This window comes from Emiliania huxleyi (genome assembly GCF_000372725.1).
Source record: "Emiliania huxleyi CCMP1516 chromosome Unknown EMIHUscaffold_150, whole genome shotgun sequence".
NCBI classification, from domain to species: Eukaryota; Haptophyta; order Isochrysidales; family Noelaerhabdaceae; genus Emiliania; species Emiliania huxleyi.
The window spans coordinates 57,489-77,220 of record NW_005201091.1 but is presented as its reverse complement, the minus strand read 5'-3'; the positions used below and the strand labels follow the sequence as shown (position 1 = coordinate 77,220).

The 19,732-nt window shown below is 65.4% G+C and overlaps 3 protein-coding genes across 3 annotated transcripts; all 3 read left to right on the top strand.

Annotated features, from left to right (window-relative positions):
- The first annotated feature begins 358 nt into the window (after positions 1-358).
- On the top strand, positions 359-4,663 carry EMIHUDRAFT_441321 (hypothetical protein). Its single transcript, XM_005786481.1, has 14 exons — positions 359-421; positions 488-541; positions 740-886; positions 953-1,290; positions 1,462-1,531; positions 1,599-1,710; positions 2,244-2,305; positions 2,392-2,431; positions 2,507-2,729; positions 2,803-2,909; positions 2,991-3,088; positions 3,156-3,351; positions 3,421-3,860; positions 4,622-4,663. Coding segments are annotated over exons 4-13 (1,212 nt in total). The 5' UTR covers positions 359-421; positions 488-541; positions 740-886; positions 953-1,288; the 3' UTR covers positions 3,723-3,860; positions 4,622-4,663.
- A 7,561-nt stretch (positions 4,664-12,224) lies between these two features.
- On the top strand, positions 12,225-12,743 carry EMIHUDRAFT_228731 (hypothetical protein; the record flags this gene model as incomplete). Its single annotated transcript, XM_005786480.1, has 1 exon — positions 12,225-12,743. The coding sequence occupies one exon, from the start codon at positions 12,225-12,227 to the stop codon at positions 12,741-12,743; it is 519 nt and encodes a 172-aa protein (XP_005786537.1).
- An 889-nt stretch (positions 12,744-13,632) lies between these two features.
- Positions 13,633-17,141, top strand: EMIHUDRAFT_228730 (hypothetical protein; the record flags this gene model as incomplete). The annotated part of the gene is made up of 4 exons (XM_005786479.1): positions 13,633-13,960; positions 14,130-14,152; positions 14,230-15,587; positions 17,129-17,141. The coding sequence occupies 4 exons, from the start codon at positions 13,633-13,635 to the stop codon at positions 17,139-17,141; spliced, it is 1,722 nt and encodes a 573-aa protein (XP_005786536.1).
- Positions 17,142-19,732: the final 2,591 nt, after the last annotated feature.

Here is a 19,732-nt window from a genome sequence, read left to right as displayed (position 1 = left end):
CGACGCGAGCGAGAATCTGCTCTCCGACCTAGAAGCGGAACATCTCCCCGTATCTCCCCCGTATCTCCCCATATCTCGACGCGAGCGAGAATCTGCTCTCCGACCTAGAAGCGGAACATCTCCCCATATCTCCCCCATATCTCCCCATATCTCGACGCGAGCGAGAATCTGCTCTCCGACCTAGAAGCGGAAGACGGACTCGTGTCTCCCAACTAGCGCCCGAGCGGACACGCATTCAGCCGTATTCGACCGTGTTCCGTTGTGCGCACCGTACTCTTCTCCGTCGTACTCACGCGGTGCTCTGAGCACACTGCACAAGACCGTATTCCCGCTCTCATGTTGCTGTATATTTACGCGTAGGCTCTCTGACCTGCCGGAGGCCCTCTGCCGCCTACGTCGGCTGCAGGAGCTGCTGCTCGCGATTAATTAATTAGCTAATTAATTAATTAATTAGTTAATTGGTCGGCTGCAGGAGCTACTGCTCGCGTGCAACGAGCTTCGCTCGCTGCCGGCGTGGGTCGGTGCGTTGCCGCAGCTACACGTGCTCAACCTGCAGCACAACCGGCTGCTGTGAACAGCGTCTCTTCACACCTCGAGCCGTGAACAGGTGCTCAACCTGCAGCACAACCGGCTGCTGTGAACAGCGTCTCTTCACACCTCGAGCCGTGAACAGGTGCTCAACCTGCAGCACAGCCGGCTGCTGTGAACAGCGTCTCTTCACACCTCGAGCCGTGAACAGGTGCTCAACCTGCAGCACAACCGGCTGCGGCGGCTCCCGGCGGCGGTGCTCCGCATCAAGGGGCTCCACTACCTGCGCTGGGGCGCGCAGAAGCCGTCGGGCGACGCCCCGGAGGGGGAGGAGGAGGCGGAGGAGGCGGAGGAGGCGGCAGGCGTAGCAGCGGCGGTGGAGGCGGAGGAGGCGGAGGAGGCGGCAGGCGTAGCAGCGGCGGCGGAGGAGGCGGAGGAGGCGGAGGAGGCGGCAGGCGTAGCAGCGGCGGTGGAGGCGGAGGAGGCGGAGGAGGCGGCAGGCGTAGCAGCGGCGGTGGAGGCCGGCGCAGCGGAGGCGGCGGCGGCGGTGGCGGAAGCGGCGGTGGCAGTCGGTGATCAGGACGATGCTGCAGCGGACGCAGGAGCGGAGGAGGCAGCCGGCGCGGGCTTCGCATCGCCCAGCCTGACTGTGCTTGAGCTCGAGGCAAACGGTCAGACCGCGCTGCCACCGCTGCACCCGCGCGCGACGGTGCTCACGGCGCTCCTGGCCTCGTACAACCGGCTTGGTGCCGCCCCGCGGATGCCCGACCACCTAGAAGCGGAACACGGATTCTTGCCTCCCAACCAGCGCCCGAGAGGGCCACATATTCCGCTGTCCTCCTCTGTCCTCCTCTCCCTTGTCTTCACGCGGTGCTCTGAAGACGCCGCACAAGACCGTCTTCCCGCCCCGAGGCTGGCGTAAAGGCACGTTAGGCTAGCGCAGCATGGCCATTCGCTCAAGAAGCTCCACCTGGGCTGCAACGGCGTGACTTGCGTGGCGGAGGCGCTGCCCCCACGTCACCGCCTCTGCGGTGTGAACAGCGCCTCTTCACACCTCGAGCCGTGAACAGGTGCTCCCCCACCTCACGCGGCTCACCGAGCTATGCCTCGAGGGCAACCGGCTCTCGGAGCTGCCCGCGGCGATTGGCCGGCTCGACAAGCTTCGCGAGCTGTGGCTGCACGGTAATCTCGGGTGATCTCGGGTAATCTCGGTAATCTCGGCTGGACAAGCTTCGCGAGCTGTGGCTGCACGGTAGTCTCGGGTAATCTCGGGTAATCTCGGTAATCTCGGCTAGACAAGCTTCGCGAGCTGTGGCTGCACGGCGCGCGTCGCCTCTGGCCGCCCCTGACGCCGTCCCACGACGCCCCGCCGCGCCGTGCGCGTGCCAACTTGCCCCGCCCCTCCCCCCAACGCCCCTCCCGCCCCTCCGGCCGTCGGCCGTCCGCCACTCGCCGCCCAGACCGCCGCCTTGCAAGCCGCCGCCTTGCATGCCGCCGCCCGCCATGCCGACAGCCGCCCCCATCCCTGCCCCACGCCCACCCACTGCGCGCCCTTCCCCCACTCCTCCCGCTCCTCCCTCCCGCTCGCACGCCCGGCTCGCACCGTGTGCCTCGGCCAATCTCGGCCAATCTCGGGTAATCTCGGGTAATCTCGGGTCATCTCGGGTGATCTCGGGTAATCTCGCACGCCCGGCTCACACCGTGTGCCGACTCAGGCAACTTGCTGACTTGCCTCCCCGCGGAGCTGGGTCAGTGCGCATCGCTCACCGTCCTCCAGGCGCACCGCAACCGCATCGGCCAATCTCGGGTAATCTCGGGTCATCTCGGGTAGTCTCGGGTGATCTCGGGTCCTCCGTCCTCCAGGCGCACCACAACCGCCTCGCGGAGCTGCCCGCCGCCCTCGGCGCGCTCCGCCGGCTGCGAGTGTCTAGGAGGTGTCGAGGAGGTGTCTAGGAGGTCTCTGGGAAGTGTCTGATAGGCGCGCTCCCCCGGCTGCAGGGGCTCTACCTCCAGTCCAACAGGCTCGGAGGGTCGCTGGCCGCGCTGCGCCAGAGGGTGCTGCGTCACTTGCCGCTGCAGAACCTCGCCCTCGGCGCCAACGCCTTCGACCTCGCCGAGGCGTCAGAGCTGGCCTCTGAGCTGAGCGGCAGCGCAGCCCGCGCAGTCACCTCCTCCGGCCACTCCGGCGCGGCGCGGATCGGGTTCGGCTGGGACGTGTCCAGGAAGTGTCTAGGAAGTGTCTAGGAAGTGTCTCATAGGCGCGGCGCGGATCGGCCTCGGCTGGAACCGCGGGACGCCGCCTGCGGCGCTGCGCGACGTCCTCACTGACCGTCTCGCGACAACCGACCACTTCTTCGAGCCGATGGCGGCGGGCGTGCGAGGTGACGTCCTCCTCGTCGCCTTCTAGGAGCCTTCGAGGAACCTCGTAGGAGCCTTCGAGGAGCCTTCTAGGAACCTTCTAGGTGACGTCCTCCTCGTCGCCTTCGCCGCCCAGGGCCCCGGCATGCAACAGTGGGCCGCGCCGTGCGCCGCCGCGCGCGCAGCCGGCGTGGCCGTCGACGCGCTCTTCCTCGCCCGACCCGTCAACCTTCTAGGAACCTTCTAGGAACCTTCTAGCAACCTTCTAGGCCCTCTACCTCGCCGACCCGTCGAACTCGTACTACCTGCAGGACCCAGCCGGCGGGTGGGGCGGCGTACGCTACTTTGAGCGGCTCATCCGAGCCCACACGGCCGGCTACGCGCGCGTCCTCCTCGTCGGCTCCTCGATGGGCGGCACCGCCGCGCTGCTGCACGCGCACCTCGGCCACCGCGCCGTCTCGTTTGGCGCGCGGGTGGACTTGCGCCTGACGTGTCCAGGAAGTGTCCAGGAAGTGTCTAGGAAGTGTCTCATAGGCCCGCGGGTGGACCTGGACCTGACGCACGGCGCGCACGTGCCGGCCGAGCCCAGGCGCGCGTGCACCGCGCGCGTGCGACACGCCCTCGCGGTGATGCACGCGCGAGGCGGCCGTGCGGCCGTGCACGTCGGCGCGGGCAACGCCGTCGACATGATGCAGGCCCGGCTCGTCGCGCACGCGCCGGGGCTCGCCCTGCATGAGCACGACACCTTCCACCACAACGTGCCCATGTTCCTCGAGCGCGAGGGCCTGCTGGTGCCGCTGCTGAAGCGCGAGCTCCTCGCGCTGCTCCAGGGGTAGTCGTCGCCGCCGGACCACGCTGTAGTGTATGTCGCCGCCGCAAGTACAAGATAGTACGCAGGTAGGATAGCGCCCCTGTGGAACGGGGCCTCGTGTCGTGTGGCCCGAAATGTTTCCCATCCGCGGGAGAGGCTAGTGCCATTTCACTGTGGCACAGCTCGCGTCAAAACTTTGATTTTGAGCATTTGCGCCATTTGGTACCTCTCGGTGCCTTCCAGAAGCAGCTGTGACCCCGCCGAGTGGATGGGGGCACTCGGCAGGTGGCGCGGAGTGCCCCCGTCCACTTGGCGGGGTCGCAGCTGCTCTGCGCGTCCTGGGGAGGTACCGAATTGTCGCCGCCGGAGACGAATCGACGCCGCTGAGATCGGAGATCAAGCTCTGACAGGTCGCACGTCGCTCCTTTGACGCCGACGTGACTCACCCGTGCAGATCCCATCAGGACACGGTCTCGACGCGCTCGGTACGACGCCTGCGACCCGTCTCGGGTCAGGTGGCATGACGCTCATCTCGCCCGCCAGCGCTGCCATGCAGGCTAAAACGACGAGGTCGAGCACGCTTCTATACGCTCGCCCAGCCTTCCTTTCCATCCCATTAGACAGCCTGGGAACGGTGGCGGTCAGAGGCAAAGCCTACGAGGGGTGGTGGAACCACATGTCACGGCTACTGCCGGCTCGACCCCACGATAGCCTCCGGAGGCTGACTTTGAGGCACAACCATCGGACGATGTCGACGAGTTGGGTCGCTCTCGCGGTAGCCAGATGACCTCTCATACTAGGAGCATCGGCCATGGCCGCAGGGAGCGCGGGGGAGGGCGCTGGAAGCAACACGGAGCTCCGTTGGAGGCGTTTTCAAGATTAGCGTGTGGTCAGAGTGAAATGGCACTAGCCAGAGAGCTCTAGGGAGAGAGTTTACTTTAGCCCCCCGCCCAAGGCGAGTTTTTTGTACAGTACGTTCACGTTGAAGCCGTACGGTACAACCATCTCGCCCCCCCCTGGCGAAAAGAATACGCAGGCCGGTGGGGCTGGGGGGGGAGTCGGAGAGGGCCCGTGCAGGACGCCTGTCGTCACACAGCTGTTGGTTGGAAGTACACACAGTCGCGTCGTCCTAGCACGGGGGGGTTTGAGGGGGAGTGCCCGTACCCGTGATGTGGACCGCTAGGTGTAACAGCAGCAACGTCAGTAACCTCGGCTCCTGCGCTCCTCGCCGCCTTTCCTGCTCACTGCCCCTGCGCCCACGCCTCGATCTTCTTGGGCAGCAGCTGGTCCGACGGGTCCTCTCCGTGGCCTAGGCAGCCGCTTTCGCCCTTGCCCCAGGTCAAGACGGCGCCATCGGCGGTGAGGGCGGTGCTGTGGCAGCCTCCAGCCGACACAGCGACGACACGCTGGCCAGCCAAGGCCTCAACCTTCTTGGGCAGCAGCTGGGTCTGCTGGTCGCCGTGGCCCAGCCTGCCAAAGCCTCCAAGGCCCCAGCTCCAGACGGCGCCCTCGGCGGTGAGGGCGAAGTTGTGGAAGTATCCCGCCGACACAGCGACGACGCGCCGCCCTGCAAAAGCCTCGACCTTCTTGGGCAGCGGCTGCACCTGCTCGTCGCCGTGGCCCAGCTTGCCAAAGGCTCCACGGCCCCAGCTCCAGACGCTGCCGTCGGCTGTGAGGGCGAGGCTGTGGTGGGCCCCAGCCGACACAGCGACGACGCGCTGCCCAGCCAAGGCCTCGACCTTCTTCGGCAGCAGCTGGTTCTGCAGGTCGCCGTGGCCCAGCTGGCGTTCACCTCCAAAGCCCCAGCTCCAGACGGCGCCGTCGGCGGTGAGCGCGAGGCTGTGGTCCAGCCCAGCCGACAAAGCAAGAACGCGCTGGCCAGCAAAGGCCTCGATCTTCTTCGGCAGCAGCTGGATCTGCTGGTCGCCGTGGCCCAACCGCCCCCCGCCTCCCAAGCCCCAGCTCCAGACGTCTCCGTCGCCGGTGAGGGCGAGGCTGTGCTCGCCTCCAGCCGACACGGCAACGACGCGCTGGCCAGTCAAGGCCTCGATCTTCGTCGGCTGCCACTGATGGTCGCCGTGGCCCAGCGCGCCCACGTCCGGCCCCTGGCCCCAGCTCCAAATGGTGCCGCTGCTGGTGAGGGCGAGACTGTGGTATCCTCCAGCCGACACGCTCACGGCGCGCTCGCCTCGCAGCGGGGAAGGGAGGCGGGTCGGCGTGTTGAGCCGCATCACGCCCTCGCCGTGGCCAAGGAGGCCTGGGGCGTGATTCGGCGCATTGCCGCACGACGAGAGCCGCCCCTCGCCGTCAATGAAGAGGCTGTGCCGAACGCCTGCCGCCGCCCTCGCCGGCGGGTTGGACTCGCACAGCAGCGCAGAATAGCACAGCCACCGCACGGCGCAGCTCTCGCCCTCTGGCAGCGCCGGCAGCTCGAAGCCGCGCTCTTGCGCCCGCAAGCGGATGCCCTCCAGCGCAAGCGAGGCGTGGAAGAGCAGCGAGACGGCTGCGACGCGAGCGATGTCGGCGGGATCGCAGTGAGAGAGGGCGCGGACGAGGAGCTCCGTGGGGAGGTCGAGGAGGCGGGCGGGCGGCGGCGTGTCTGGCGAGGGGGCGGCGGTGGAGGCGGAGGCGAGGCGGCGCGAGCGGCGGCGCGGCGGGGTGGACATCGCGAGAAAAAGAATTTTTTATCCGCGATGGGGTATGATGCAACGGGCGTACGGGTAGTCGTCACACTCTCCTGCCTCGAAAGGGCTGGGCTGTCCCGGAAAGTGAGAAACGCCGGGCAGCGTGACGCACAACTTTACCCTCCCATACGTGTTGGGCTCCTCCTTCGCTGTCCCATCTCCTCATCTCTTTTCCGCCTGGCGGCCAGGGGGACCCCACGACGGTGCGGGAGCTGCTTCTGTCGGTGCACAGAGCCGGCTTCTCATCGGATGCGCCTATGAACGACACGCGCGACCTCAGCGATTTCATCCTCGGGGTCCGAACCAACGCGTGGGGATGCGATGGATTTCTACTAGGGCGTCGAAGTGCAGCTGCTGCTGTTCGAATCGTTCGGCGGGTTCGGAAAGGGGGTCCGTGAGATCCTCAGGAAGGCGGCGGACGTACTACAGAACAAGCTGACGCGGGCCCAGTACCTCGATGAGGTGACTTGGACCACCAAGAGCTGGCTGGGGCTGCAGAAGCAGCGCATCTCAGTCGTTCTTCACACGGCAATCGCAGAGCAGATTGTGAATGAGCTTGCCTGTGGCGGGGGTGGGCGGGTGCACGGAGCTAAGTGCCTCGCCACCCTCGCAGGAGTCGCTTAGGCGGCTCCCGTGGTGTACCTGTGTTAGTGCCAGTGCGAGCCAGTCCCGTGCCCAGTCCTGTGCCCAGTGTCGTGCGAGGGAGTTTTGTTGTAAAATTCTTTTCGGCGTCCGCGTCGCGGGCCTCTCGCCACCGCCGCCGCACTCGCTGCCTTCCGAGCTAGCAGACCGCAGAGCCCGAGCGCCAGATGCCAAAGCGCGACCGCCAGCCCGAGCACTGGGGCTCGCTCGTACCGCACAACTCCATGCACGGCCGCCGTCCCGTGCCGCTCTCCAGCCGAACAGTCGTCATTGGCAAAGAAGGCGACGTGCGGGCGCCGTCCAGCCCGCATCTGTCGAGGCACCACATCCGGCTCGAGCGAGAGGGTGACGGCAACGTGTACGCGACGCACCTGTCTGCGCTGAACTCGACATGGCTAAACGGCAAACGCCTCGAGCACGACCGGCGGACGCTCGTCGAACCGTGCGCAGGCAACGCGCCGTACAGCCTCAGCGGCGAGGCGCCCGACGCACCGCTCCTCTTTGTGGGCGTGCCGAACGCTGCCAGTGCACGCGCGGCCTGCGAGGAGAGGAAGCTCAACGGCTGGTGCGGCTGGTCGCTGCGCCTCGAGCAAGCGGGCGACTGCGTTGCCGCTCCTGCCGGAGCCTCCGCTGCGCCTTCCGCAGAGCCGCAGCGAGGCGGAGCGCTTGTGCTATCATCCAGGGGCGGCGGCGACGCGGCGGCGGCTGAGACGGAGAAGCCCGCTGCGTCAGCGCAGTCATGGGCGGTGGCGGCGACGGCAGCGGCGGAGACCTCGGAGGAAGTCGAGGCGGAGGTGGCAGAGGCGGCAGCAGCGGACGCGACGGCGACGGCGGAGGCGGCAGAGGCGGCGGCGGCGGACGCGGCGGCGAAGGCGATGGCGGAGGCGGAGGTGGAGGCGGCAGAGGCGGAGGCGGCGGCAGAGCCGGAGCCAGAGTGGTGCTCGGAGGAGCCGCGCGCGAAAGAGACCATCTTCCGCGGCGTGCGGCTGCTGCTGGCGGCGCGGCTCGGCGACAAGCTGCGCGAGCTGCAGGAGGAGGTGGTGCGGCGCGGCGGCGGAGAGGTCGTGAGCGACGTGCGCGAGGCGACGCACTTGGCGCTCGAATCGGAGCGCCGCCCCTCCGAGCTGGCGTGCTTGGCCGCGCTGCCTCCGGCACCAGCACCGTCTGGCCCAGCTGCGCCAGCAGGATGATCATGTACGGCCCGCACATGAACGTCGCCGGCCCGCAGGCGCCTCGTGACGAAGGATGGGTCGGGCTGTGCTCCAAGGTCCTCTCGGCCGACGGGGCGCGGACCGACGTGCTGCGCAAGCACTTGCACCCCAGCGCGGTGACGGTTGCCCGAACTGATGTCTGCTTCACTTCTCGACGAGGACGTGACGCGTCCACGGCACGTCCGTTAGGTGGCTGCGGCGCGCGAGCCTCCCTCGCCCGAGGCGTCTGTGGGACCCGAGCCAGGTGGGGCGAGGCCGACGCACCCGAGTTGCAGCTTTTGCCAATGGGTCGGAGGCGGCGGTGGAGGGCCGGCGGCGGCGCAGGGCCTCGCAGGGCCGAGTGCGCTGAGCGAACCGCCCGCCGACGCCTTCTTTGTCCGCGACCCGCCGTCGCCGCCGCTGGGGCTCAAGCTTGCCAAGGAGAAGGCGAGGGGCGACAAGAAGGCGGGGACGTCGGCGAAGAGATCGCATAGTCGGGCATGGGGCGACAGCCGCGAGAGGAGCGCGCTCAGGCACCACTGCGCGCTGGCGGAGCCCTACAAGAAGGCGGAGGACGACGAGCGGCTGAGCGAGGAGGTTTGGATCGCGACGGAGAAGTTCGATGGCGTGCGCATGGTCTCGGACCCGCCGCACGGCTGCACGACTCGAAGCGGTAAGAACCACTTCTGGCCGCCGCCCTCCTTCCTCGCGCTGCTGCCGCAGGCGCAGCTCCACGGCGCGCACTGCTCTCAGGAAACGCCGGTCCAGCTCGGCTGATGTTTGAGCGTAGGACATGAAGCTCGACGGCGAGCTGTGGGCAGGCAGGTGCAGGTTCGCTGCGGTCGGGTCGCTGATGGGCTCGTCATCCCTCGAGCGCGGCCGCTGGTACGAGACCGCGTGGCGCAGCCTGACCTTCGTCGTCTTCGATGCGCCACATGCCGGTGGCATACCTGCAGCGGCTGGAGAAGGCGCGCGCCCGGATCGCCGCCACGGGGCCGCCGGACAGGTGCGTTGCCATGCTAGCCCTCCAGTTCATCTACCCTTTCCGCCGCCGCCCCCACCGGTGACGCACCTGCAGGCGCATCGTCGTTGCGCCGGTGATACAGGTAGCGGACGCGGCGGCCAAGGACGCGCTGCTGCGGCGCGTGGTTGCCCGCGGCGGCGAGGGGCTCGTGCTGCGGCGCAACGAGGCTCGGTGGCGTGCGGGGACCAGCAAAGGCGAGCACTGATCGGCTAACCCCTCGCTCCCCCCCTGCCCCTCTCCTCCTCTCTCTCCCTCTCGCCCTCTCCTCCTCGTGTATCCACCCCCCCTCCCCCCCCCCTCCCCCCCCGCCCCCTCGCTTTCGCAGACCGCAACGTGCTCAAGGTGAAGCAGTGGCTCGACGCCGAGGCTGTGGTCGTGGGCCACAAGAATGCGCCCTCCACCGCCAACCTGCCGACCGTGAAGGTGCAGGCGCTCAACGCGCCGAACGCCGACCCGTCCACCACGTTCGATCTGTCGGTCAGCCGCGAGGAACAGCCATACTTCCCACACTTCCCGTTGGGCACCACTGTCACATTCCGGTATCTGCGATTGCTGTTTTTGCCGTCCTGACGATGACAGCTGACTGACATATGTATCAGCTGCGGGCTTCGCGCGTCTCGTAGAGTCGTACACCTCCTGAGGAGGTACGGCTTTACTCGACAGTCACGGTTGTCGTGTGTGTGTGTCGTTTTCCATTTCGTCTATGCTGCCTTTTGTTAGTCGATAGTCGTACCATGAATGATCGAGAGGCCTCTTCCCTTCGGACAACGAAGAGCCAAGGGCAAGGCACGCAAAGACGAGCCACAAACATCCCTCACAAGTGATCTCACATATCCTCTCGCCCCCTCCACAGCGCTCAGCGGCCGCGGCCTCCTCTCCGCCGCCGCCGCCGCGGCTTCCACTACCACCGCTGCCGCGCCCACCCTCAGGCTCGGCCCCGCCGTGACGCCGAACCGAATCCTCTCCTCCTTGAGCTCCGCGAGAAGCCTGTACATCCCCTCCTTGTGCAACGGCGCTGGCTTCTCATTGCCCCGGCGCCCACGCCTCGACCTTCTTGGGCAGCAGCGGGTTCGACAGGTCCTGTCCGTGGCCTAGGCTGCCGTGGCGGCCCTCGCCCCAGGTAAAGACAGCGCCGTCGGCGGTGATGGCGAGGCTATGCTGCCACCCAGCCGCTACGGCGACGACGCGCTGGCCAGCCAACGCCTCGACCTTCTTCGGCAGCAGCTGGTGCTGCTCGTCGCCATGGCCCAGCTTGCCACAGGCTCCACTGCCCCAGCTCCACACTGCGCCGTCGGCGGCGAGGGCGAGGCTGTGGAAGCCTCCAGCCGACACAGCGACGACGCGCTGGCCAGCAAAGGCCTCGACCTTCTTGGGCAGCAGCTGGATATGCTGGTCGCCGTGGCCCAGGCTGCCATCGAATCCCCGGCCCCAGCTCCAGACGGCACCGTCGGCGGCGAGGGCGAGGCAGTGGCTGCTTGCCGACACAGCGATGACGCGCTGGCCAGCAAAGGCCTCGACGTTCTTGGGCAGCAGCTGGTTCTGCCTGTCGCCGTGGCCCAGCTGGCCTGAGGCTCCCCGGCCCCAGCTCCAGATGGCGCCGTCGGCGGTGATGGCGAGGCTGTAGCTGCCTCCAGCCGACACAGCGACGAAGCGCTGGTCGGCGAAGGCCTCGACCATCTTGGGCAGCAGCTGGGCCTGCTGGTCGCCGTGGCCCAACCTGCCTTGGCTTCCGTAGCCCCAGCTCCAGACGGAGCAGTCAGCGGTGAGGGCGAGGCTGTGTTCGCCTCCTGCCGACACAGCGACGACGCGCCGCCCAGCTAAGGCCTCGACCTTCTTCGGCTGCCACTCGACCTGCGTGTTGCCGTGGCCCAGCTTGCCGTATTCTCCATCGCCCCAGCTCCAGACGCCACCGGCGGTGTGGGCAAGGCAGTGGGCATCTCCCACCGCCACGCTCACGACGCGCTCACCGCCCAGCGGGGAGGGGAGGCGGGTCGGCGTGTTGAGCCGCGTCACACCCTCGCCGTGGCCGAGTAGCCCTGGGTTGAAGGACGGCGCTAAGCCGCACGACGAGAGCCGCCCCTCGCCGTCAATGAAGAGGCTGTGCAGAAGGCCTGCTGCCGCCCTCGCCGGCGGGTTGGACTCGCACAGCAGCGCAGCGAAGCACAGCCACCGCAGGGGGCAGCCCTCACCCTCTGGCAGCGCCGGCAGCTCGAAGCCGCGCTCTTGCGCCCACAAGCGGATGGCCTCCAGCGCAAGCGAGGCGTGGAAGAGCAGCGAGACGGCCGCGACGCGAGCGATGTCGGCGGGGTCGCAGCGAGAGATGGCGCGCAGGAGGAGCTCCGTGGGGAGGTCGAGGAGGCGGGCGGGCGGCGGCGTGTCTGGCGAGGGGGCGGCGGTGGAGGCGGAGGCGAGGCGGCGCGAGCGGCGGCGCGGCGGGGTGGACATCTCGGGAAAAGAATTCTTGAACGCAAGCGTCTCTCACAGCACACTGACACGACAAGGGCGCGGACTGGCGCGTACTGGCACACTCACCGGCTCACCGCCGGAGCCGCCTAAGCGACTCCGTTAAGAACGGCAATGCATTCCGCACCGTGCACAATGCCGCTCTCCCCGCACGCTAGCTCGTTCACCGTCTGCCACGCCACGGCGGTGTGGAGGACGACAGACAAGCGCTGCATCTGCAGCCCGTGCCAGTTCTTGGTGGTCCATGTGACCTCGTCCAGGTGCTGACACAGCACACTCCTCTCCTTAAAATCCCTGTGTGGTGGCGGCGTGCCGTGGTCCTCCCATCCCTCCCTTGGGTTGTCTGTTTTCTTTCTTTATTTCTTGGGCACAGGACTGGCGCGCACTGAGGAAAATAATAGCACGAAAATAGCCCAAACGAGGGATGGAAAGAAAAGAAAGAAAACGGACAACCCAAGGGATGGGAGGACACGGCCGTATAACTTCAATTTTTTATTCAGCCGCGTGTGCCCGCCGGCCAAAAAATGGGCTGCACTCCCAGCAAGGTGGTGGCCGCCGAGCCGCCGCCGCGCGATGGCCTGCCGGGACCGACTGGCGCACCGCGAAACACGTCGTTCGCGGCTCACGGCCGCTGGCCGGATCGCTTTGCACATGAGAGAGCCAAGATTTGCATTGTCGGTGCTGGCGCATGCGGACTGCTCATGGCACGGAAGCTGCAGAAAATGGGCTACCAGCACGTGCACGTGTACGAGCAGGCCGGCCGCGTGGGCGGCTACGCAACCACAATCGAGGTGGACGGACGCTACTTCGACGTCGCCACCAAGTACATTCCGACCGCGACCGCGCACGGCAAGGGCGCAATCCCGCCCTTTCAGGAGATCATGGACGAGTACCAAGCGAAGCACGGGTTTACGTACGAGAAAACGCCAGGCATCGGGTTCTACTCGTCCGAGGAGAAGGCCCCCTTGACGCTCCCGCCTCAGCTCGAGAAATTCTCCCCGTTGCAGATCGTGCAAGAGCTACTTTCGTACTTGCCGTTTTGAGTATTTGCGGCCCGGACCGCGACCGAGTATGTTCCCGGAGGGGCGCCAAAAAGCGGTTAGTGGTGCACTAACCCCGAGAAACCCTTCGGGTCACTCCTCATCGCAAACCGAAACCCTGTCAGCAGTCCTCCTCCGGGAATGTACGTAAGAGCCGTGTGTGTATCGCGCGCCTTGCGGGGGGGGCGCGGAAAAGAGGAACCTCTTAGCGCCATCGCCACGGTGCTGCAAGCAGCGCCTGGCACTAGCCACGGAAATTAGAAAACACGGTGGCGTATCTTGGGCTTACTCACGGTGGGCAAGTAGAGGACAAGTACATCTGTACACACCATGGGAGCGGAGCTGCTCTTAGTCCTAGAAGATGTAGGATTGCGAGCGTGGGTGCTAGCAATCGCACAGAGATGCTACGATTGCGAGGAGTGCTGCTCACAATCCTTCGACTTCTAGGATTGAGAGCGAGGCTGCTCTCAATCCTTCCGGTCTAGAAAAGAAGGTTCACCTCCAGAGAGCCGACTCGGCGGCAGACTCTGGCATCGCCCTCGCGGACCGCAGCTTACCTCTTACCTAAAATCCTTAGGGGGGCGGCTCTGGCCTGAGTGCCGGCCGGAGCTAAGAAACCACGGCGTGGGGTGGATGAGGGCTGTGGAAAGGCTTAGAAACGGCGGCGTGCCGCCGAATCCTGTTTTCTTAATGCCCGCAACCCACTGTAGCCCGCCGATCGGCACCCTTCCCTGGCGAGGTACTCCCACGCCTCTCGGGGTTTTTGTCTGGCCGAGTCAACCCGAGAGTGCTGGGGCGAGCCTCGGCGAGACTGCGTCAGCTGTTCCCACAGCAGGCTGGAAGTACCTCGCCAGAGACCCTTCCCTCCCACCACGGTCCCCGCACGCTTTGCATGTACGAGGACGTTGACCTGCTCGATCCCGAGTTCACGGACGCGGACCTGCTCAACGACGCCGGTGGCAAGCGTGGGCGGCAGAGCGGCGCCGGCGCGGATGGTGCGATGGAGCCGGCGGGCCTCTCCTGGGCGCTGGAGGCTGTTCCACCTGGGCTTGCGCGCGCGGAGCGCGCCAAGAAGTTTGGCGTCGAAAAGGCGGCAAATCCGCTGGACGCCAGAGCGTCGGCGGCGGGCGGTGTGGGCAAGACGGAGGCGGGGCTGTGGGAGAAGCGGCGCGACGCGGAGGCCGGAATTCCTGCACCCTTTGGCCCGGGCTCCGTCTTTTGTGTTCAGCTGCATTCCCAGCCGTCGCCCCAGCCGCCGCCCCATCCTCCGCCGCCTCCTCCCGCGCTGCCTGCCGCGGATCCTTCCGTGGCGTGGTGTGCAGCCGGCGAGCGTGGGTCTTTGAGCAAGGAGTCTTCGAGTGAGGAGCCGTGCTCATCTGATGCCTCAAGGCGTCCTCGCCGAACAGGAGCCGGTCTCGGATCCGCCGCCCAACCGGCGGCCACCTCCTCGGCTCATCTCTGCTGGGGCGCACAGCTGGCCGGCACCGAGCGCTGTCCAATGGTGACGCCAAAGTCGCCCGCCTTTCGCGACCGCTTCTGCGCCGCGTGCCGGGAGGGGCCCATCATCGTGCCCTGCTCCCGCATCCGCGTCTTGGACGGCTCGCTGCCTGCTCCGAGCAACTCGCGCGCCGAGGGCATGTGGAATGCCCAAAAGACAAAGCCGCCGTTCTGGCCCGCGCATCGCGTCGTCAACCAGACGGCGGACACCTTTGGCCTCAGGCTCATCATCCTGCGCGACGAGACGTCGGACCCGCTCCACGGCCTCGCCCCGCTTCCCGCCGAATTTGGCTCCGCGATTGCGTTTCTCGTCCGGAGGACACTCACCCCCGTCCCGATGCCTGGCATGCCCACGCAGCTCGTCCAAGCGCTGCGGGGCACGGGCCAGGGTGGCACGCTCGCACGCAGCGCCGCCCCTTCGAGATTGCTGCTGCGCGCCGGCTCGAGTGGGGACGGGTCCACCGTCGCGCTGGTGCCACCCTGCCTGCCGCCCCTGGAGGAGGCGCTCGTCCTGCCGCTTGGTCCTGCACCAGCCGCTGCCGCCGCCGCGTCTGCCCAGCCGCTGAGATGGCGCTTTGGTGAGCTGGTGGACGCGGTGGCTGCCGACGCAAGTGCCGCGGAGCTGATGCAGCTGCTGGTGACGCCTCCAACTTCGCCGCCCGCGCCGCCGGCGTCGCCGTCCACGACAGAGGGCGTCGCGGCGGCTTGGTCGGCCTCTTTCGCCCGTGACGCGATCTCGCTTGGATTCGGCGGGGCGGTGGCAGCCTTTGCCGTGTACATGGGTAGCGAGCACGCCATCACGAAGGCGAACGTGCTCGCGGTCGCGGGTGTGCCGACATTCCTCGCGTCGGCGCTCAGCCTCTGCCTCTTCCTGGCCCCCACGCACGGTGGAGAGCCGACCTTCGGCGCCTTTCAGACGCGCATCTTCTCGCTCGTCGCGTGCGCCTGGGCGTACCGCGCCTACTCGCGGGTCGCCAGCGCACGCCCCGTCTCCGACCCGTTCGTCGAGCCCGCGCTCGTCGCCGAGGTGGGCGGCCCGGTCCTGTGCTCGCTCCTCACCACCGTCGCATTGCTCCTCGCGGCGGGAGGCGTCTGCACCACGCGTGCGGTCGCTCGCGGTCTGCTGGCCGTCGCGGGCAGCGGCATGCTGCTGCTCTCGTCTGCCATCTGGGTCGTGTCGGGCGGAAGCGCGCGCTCGTACCTCCCGCTGCAGTGCAACTCGTACCCGGTGGCGCTCGTCTCCATCAGCTTCTTCTTCTACGCCGCTTGGTGGCTCACACCGGAGAACTGCAGGCGACTGCAGGCGGCGCTGCAGGGCGGGGTTGGGCGGGTGCAGCCCGCGCGCGTGACGTCGATAGGGCATGTCTGACTGCAGCACACACACACAAGCCCGCTTTTATTTTCTGACTTTTTTGATCACGAATTAGCTGTACATTGGCCAAAGTACAGGTTTCGCGACCCGGGCGCGGGCCACCGTCACCGCAAATTTTGATCAGCAAATTTCGAGGGGCGGCCGCAAATTTTGAGGTAGATTTTGATTGTGCAAAAAACGTGTCCGTCTTGGGGGGCACAGGATAGAGCATATAGGCGGCGCGAACACCCAGGTGCGCAGGGACATCGCGACTCTCTGCCCGCTCGCTCGACCCTTTTGCCGCGAGAGGGCGCCGGCCGCGTGTAAGAGGTGGCTGGCGCCCTGAGGCGGCAAATGGTGGCACGTGGGGAGTGCGGAGAACGCTACTGGCGGCGTGACAGGGCCTCTCTCCGCTGCGCGTGTGCCGCCCATCGGCACGCGGGTGCGCAGACATCGCGACTCTGCCCGCTCGCTCGACCCTTTTGCCGCGAGAGGGCGCCGGCCGCGTGTAAGAGGTGGCTGGCGCCCTTTGAGGCGGCATTTGGTGGGGTCAGCGTGCGGGGCTGAGTCTTACTCGTCGCCGCTGGGGCCAGATCCCAGCGCAGAACTCTGCAACGCTGGCATACAAACACAAGAAGACTAACCCTAACCCTAACCCTAACCCTAACCCTAACCCTAGGTCAGCGTGCGGGGCTGAGTCTTAGTCGTCGGCGCTGTGGGGCCAGATCCCAGCGCAGAACCCTGCAACGCTGGCATATACAGACACAACAAGACTAACCCTGACCCTAACCCTAACCCTAACCCTAACCCTAGCCCTCTAACCCTAATAACCCTAACCTATAACCCACCCCCCAACTCCACACCGCAAATTTGAAAGATCTTGATGAAAATCAGGCCCGACTGCAAATTTCTTCAAAATTTTCGCAGGCGCTCTCCGCGACTGCAGATTTTGAAATAAATTCGACAAAATTGGTACCTGGCCCAAGCTGTACTGACCGACAATCACCACTGTGTGTGAGTTACTGAGTTTCGAACTTCGGCTTTCGCCTCTAAATTCTTTTTCGTCGCGCACGACACTACTCACTATAGGCACGGGACTCGGGACTGGCGCGCACTGGCACTTTTTAGTTGTGAAACCCGGCGAGAAATTCTTTTCGTCGCACGACACTGGGCATCGCAGGAGTCGCTTAGGCGGCTCCCGTGGTGTACCAAAGGACGACATGAGCAATAACCAAACCGCCATAGGTTTCGTGCGCAGGGATCCCTAGTTAAAATGCGGCGGCAAGAGCACAACCGGGTCCAACCAAAGAGAGATTTTCTTTTCTTGTCGGAGAACGGACGTACGTAAAGAATTTTTCTTGAGTCGTGAGAGAGAGAAAACAGAGAGGTTTTAGCAATACCAAAACATCATTTGGTTGTTTTGAGAGAGAGATTTTAGAGATTTTTGAAAATCAAACAAGAAATCACGACTCTCGCAGTGATTACATTTGGGCTCGGCAGCTTGTTAGCCCTCAGCCGAAGCTTCTTGTTTTGAAAACAGACAAACAAACTAGAGCCCAACCTAGAAATAATTTGTTGAAAACAGCTCCGAGTAGAGGGAGGGGGCGGTCTGCTTCTACGGGAAACCCGGAGCGCGGGGCTATGTTGTGCGAGGCGTGAACCGCGCCATTCGCTCTCACCTGGCAACCCTGTCTGCACGTCTCGCGCGCGCGTGAACAGGGCTCCAGGCCCCAAATGACGTGTGAGTGTTAGAGTTGTTTGGTATTGCATAAAGGTATTGCTAAAAAATCTCTCTCAAAGGCGCGAGACACACCAAGCAACTCAAACAAAAAACAACATACATCATTTGTCTATCCAGAAAGAGAGAGAGAGAGAGATTTTGAGAGAGAGATTTAGCAGAAAGAAAGAAAGAAAACAGAGATTTAGCAATAAATAAATAAATAAATACAACGTACACGCCAAACGAGGGGTGGGAGAAGGAGATTTAGCAACACCATTCCTAAAACTGACGGGCCAATTTTTTTTTCCCTGCCCGTCGTGAACCACACGCCGTTCCCACATGAACGATGGACTCCCGCAAGCGAAAGCCCCCCGACTGGGGTGGCTTTGAGCGGGAGGCAAGAGCGCAGGCATGCTGGGGCCAGATTCTCGGCGATGCGACCGGCTGTCCGCCTGTAGAGGCGTCGTCCAGAAAGCTCTTCAAACAGCGCTTCTGTGATTTGTGCCGAAACGGCGGCCTGACGGTTCCCGCGGCTCGCCTTCGCATAGTCGGCAACGGCTCGTCGGCGGTCGCGAACGACAAGTCCGGTGGTGCATGGAACATGAGGCGCGACACGTCCCTCTGGCCCGAGCACCGCGTAATCAACCAAAATGCAGTGCCAAAGATGGTGCTGCTCCGCAGAGGCTCTCTCGAGGAGCTGCCGGGCCTCCTCCCCTACCCGTGTGCGCCGTCCGAGGTGGTGCGACTCCTGGTGGGCGCCCAAACCCTCCGGCCAGCTGCCGTCCCCGCGCTGGCGTCCCCGCCGTCGACGTCACCACGCGGTGATGGCGGTGGCGGTGAGGGCGGGGGAGGAGAGGGAGGAGGAGGAGAGGGGGGAGGAGGAGAGGGGGGAGGGGGCGAAGGCGTCCTCAATATCTCGTCAGGCTCCAGCTCGTCGACCGAGTCGCAGGCCCACAGCCGCGGAGAGACGCCGCCGAGCACAGTGGCCCCCCTCGCGCCCTGGAGCGACTTGTGGGAGGTCACCAGCGGGTCGACGGTGGATGGCATGTCCTGGACAGGCGCCATCGCATATGCCAGTGCCAGCGCTGGTGGCAGCACCAGCACCAGCACCAGCAGCACCAGCAGCAACGGCAGCAACGGCAGCAGCAGCAGCAGCAGCAGCAGCAGCACCGGCAGCAGCACCGGCAGCAGCATCGGCAGCAGCAACACCGGTAGCGGCAGCAACAACAGCGGCAGCGGCAACAACAACAGCGGCAGCAGCAGCGGCAGCAGCAGCAGCGGCACCATCAGCGGCAGCGGCAGCACCATCAGCAGCAGCAGCTGCACCGGCAGCAGCAGCACCGGCAGCAACACCTTCTGTCCAGGGGGAGGAGCAGGAGCGGAGGAGCCAAGCGGGGTCTTGCACGGAGCGGAGGGGTACTTCGAAGACGAAGGCTTTGTTGACGAGCTCTTCACGGTCGAGCAAGTCGAGCAGTTCTTCTCGCCGCCCGCCTCGCCACCTGACCTGCTGCCGCAGCGCGGCGCGCCTCTTCCCTCGAAATTCTGGCACTACGCGCTGCCAGTGCTATGCTACGGCCACGATCTTCCTGGTATGCTCCGCGCGCTGACTACACGGTGGCACGGGGAACCCGAAGGGCCGCTGGCACTAGCCGGGCCGCTGGCGCTTGCAATGCCCATTATGTTCATTTGGGTCTCAATGATTGCCTGTAACCTCCTTGTCTTAGGACCGCTGACAAACAAACCACAGCCGCTGTCCATTCAGCTTGCGGGTATGGCTATGATCGTCTACCAATGCATTGTTGCTCTTTCTCGTTTTCAACTCACCAGTCAATCGGCCACAATCGAGGAGCTGGCCAGTTGGGGAAAACCGGCTCTTGACGCCGTCGTGGGCGTCGCGCTTCAAAGCGCTGCCAGCCTCGGCCAGATCGCACCTTGGACTTGCGTCCGCGCGCGCATTGGTTTGATGGGTGCTACGGGGGTATTCTGCAGCACAGTCCTGTGGTTCTGGACAGATGGCCGCGCCACTGCATATCCACCGGGCCCATCGACGTTTGGAATTTCCCTCTCAGTAGGGTGCTGCGGCCTGGGCCTCGTCCCGCTTACCAGCCCCAGCATGAGGCTTTGGCTTGGCAAGCCGTGGATCAAGCAAACGGCGGCGGCGCCGGCGCTGACCGCTGTTGTAGACCCCTTTACGGGTAGCCGGATGTTAGGAGGAGGAGGAGTAGGGCATCTAGTAGCGTAGGCACTCGTACTCGAGCGTAGGTGCTCGTAGGTCGTAGCGTAGGAGGGAGCGATGCCTCAGAGTGGTGTGCGGGCCGCGTGGCCCGTGTGCCGGTCCGGCGAGAGGTGGGTAGCAGGAGTTAGGTACATTAGAACAGGAGTTCGGTAAGAGGAAAAGGGCTCCCTAACTCAAGCTACCTTACC

What these genes read in the sequence shown, in the direction of transcription:
- EMIHUDRAFT_441321 (XM_005786481.1), top strand. An exon ending in CATCGCTCACCGTCCTCCAG is followed by an intron (nt 2,306 to 2,391) that starts GCGCACCGCAAC and finishes TCCGTCCTCCAG; the next exon opens with GCGCACCACAACCGCCTCGC. An exon ending in CAGCCGGCGTGGCCGTCGAC is followed by an intron (nt 3,089 to 3,155) that starts GCGCTCTTCCTC and finishes GCAACCTTCTAG; the next exon opens with GCCCTCTACCTCGCCGACCC.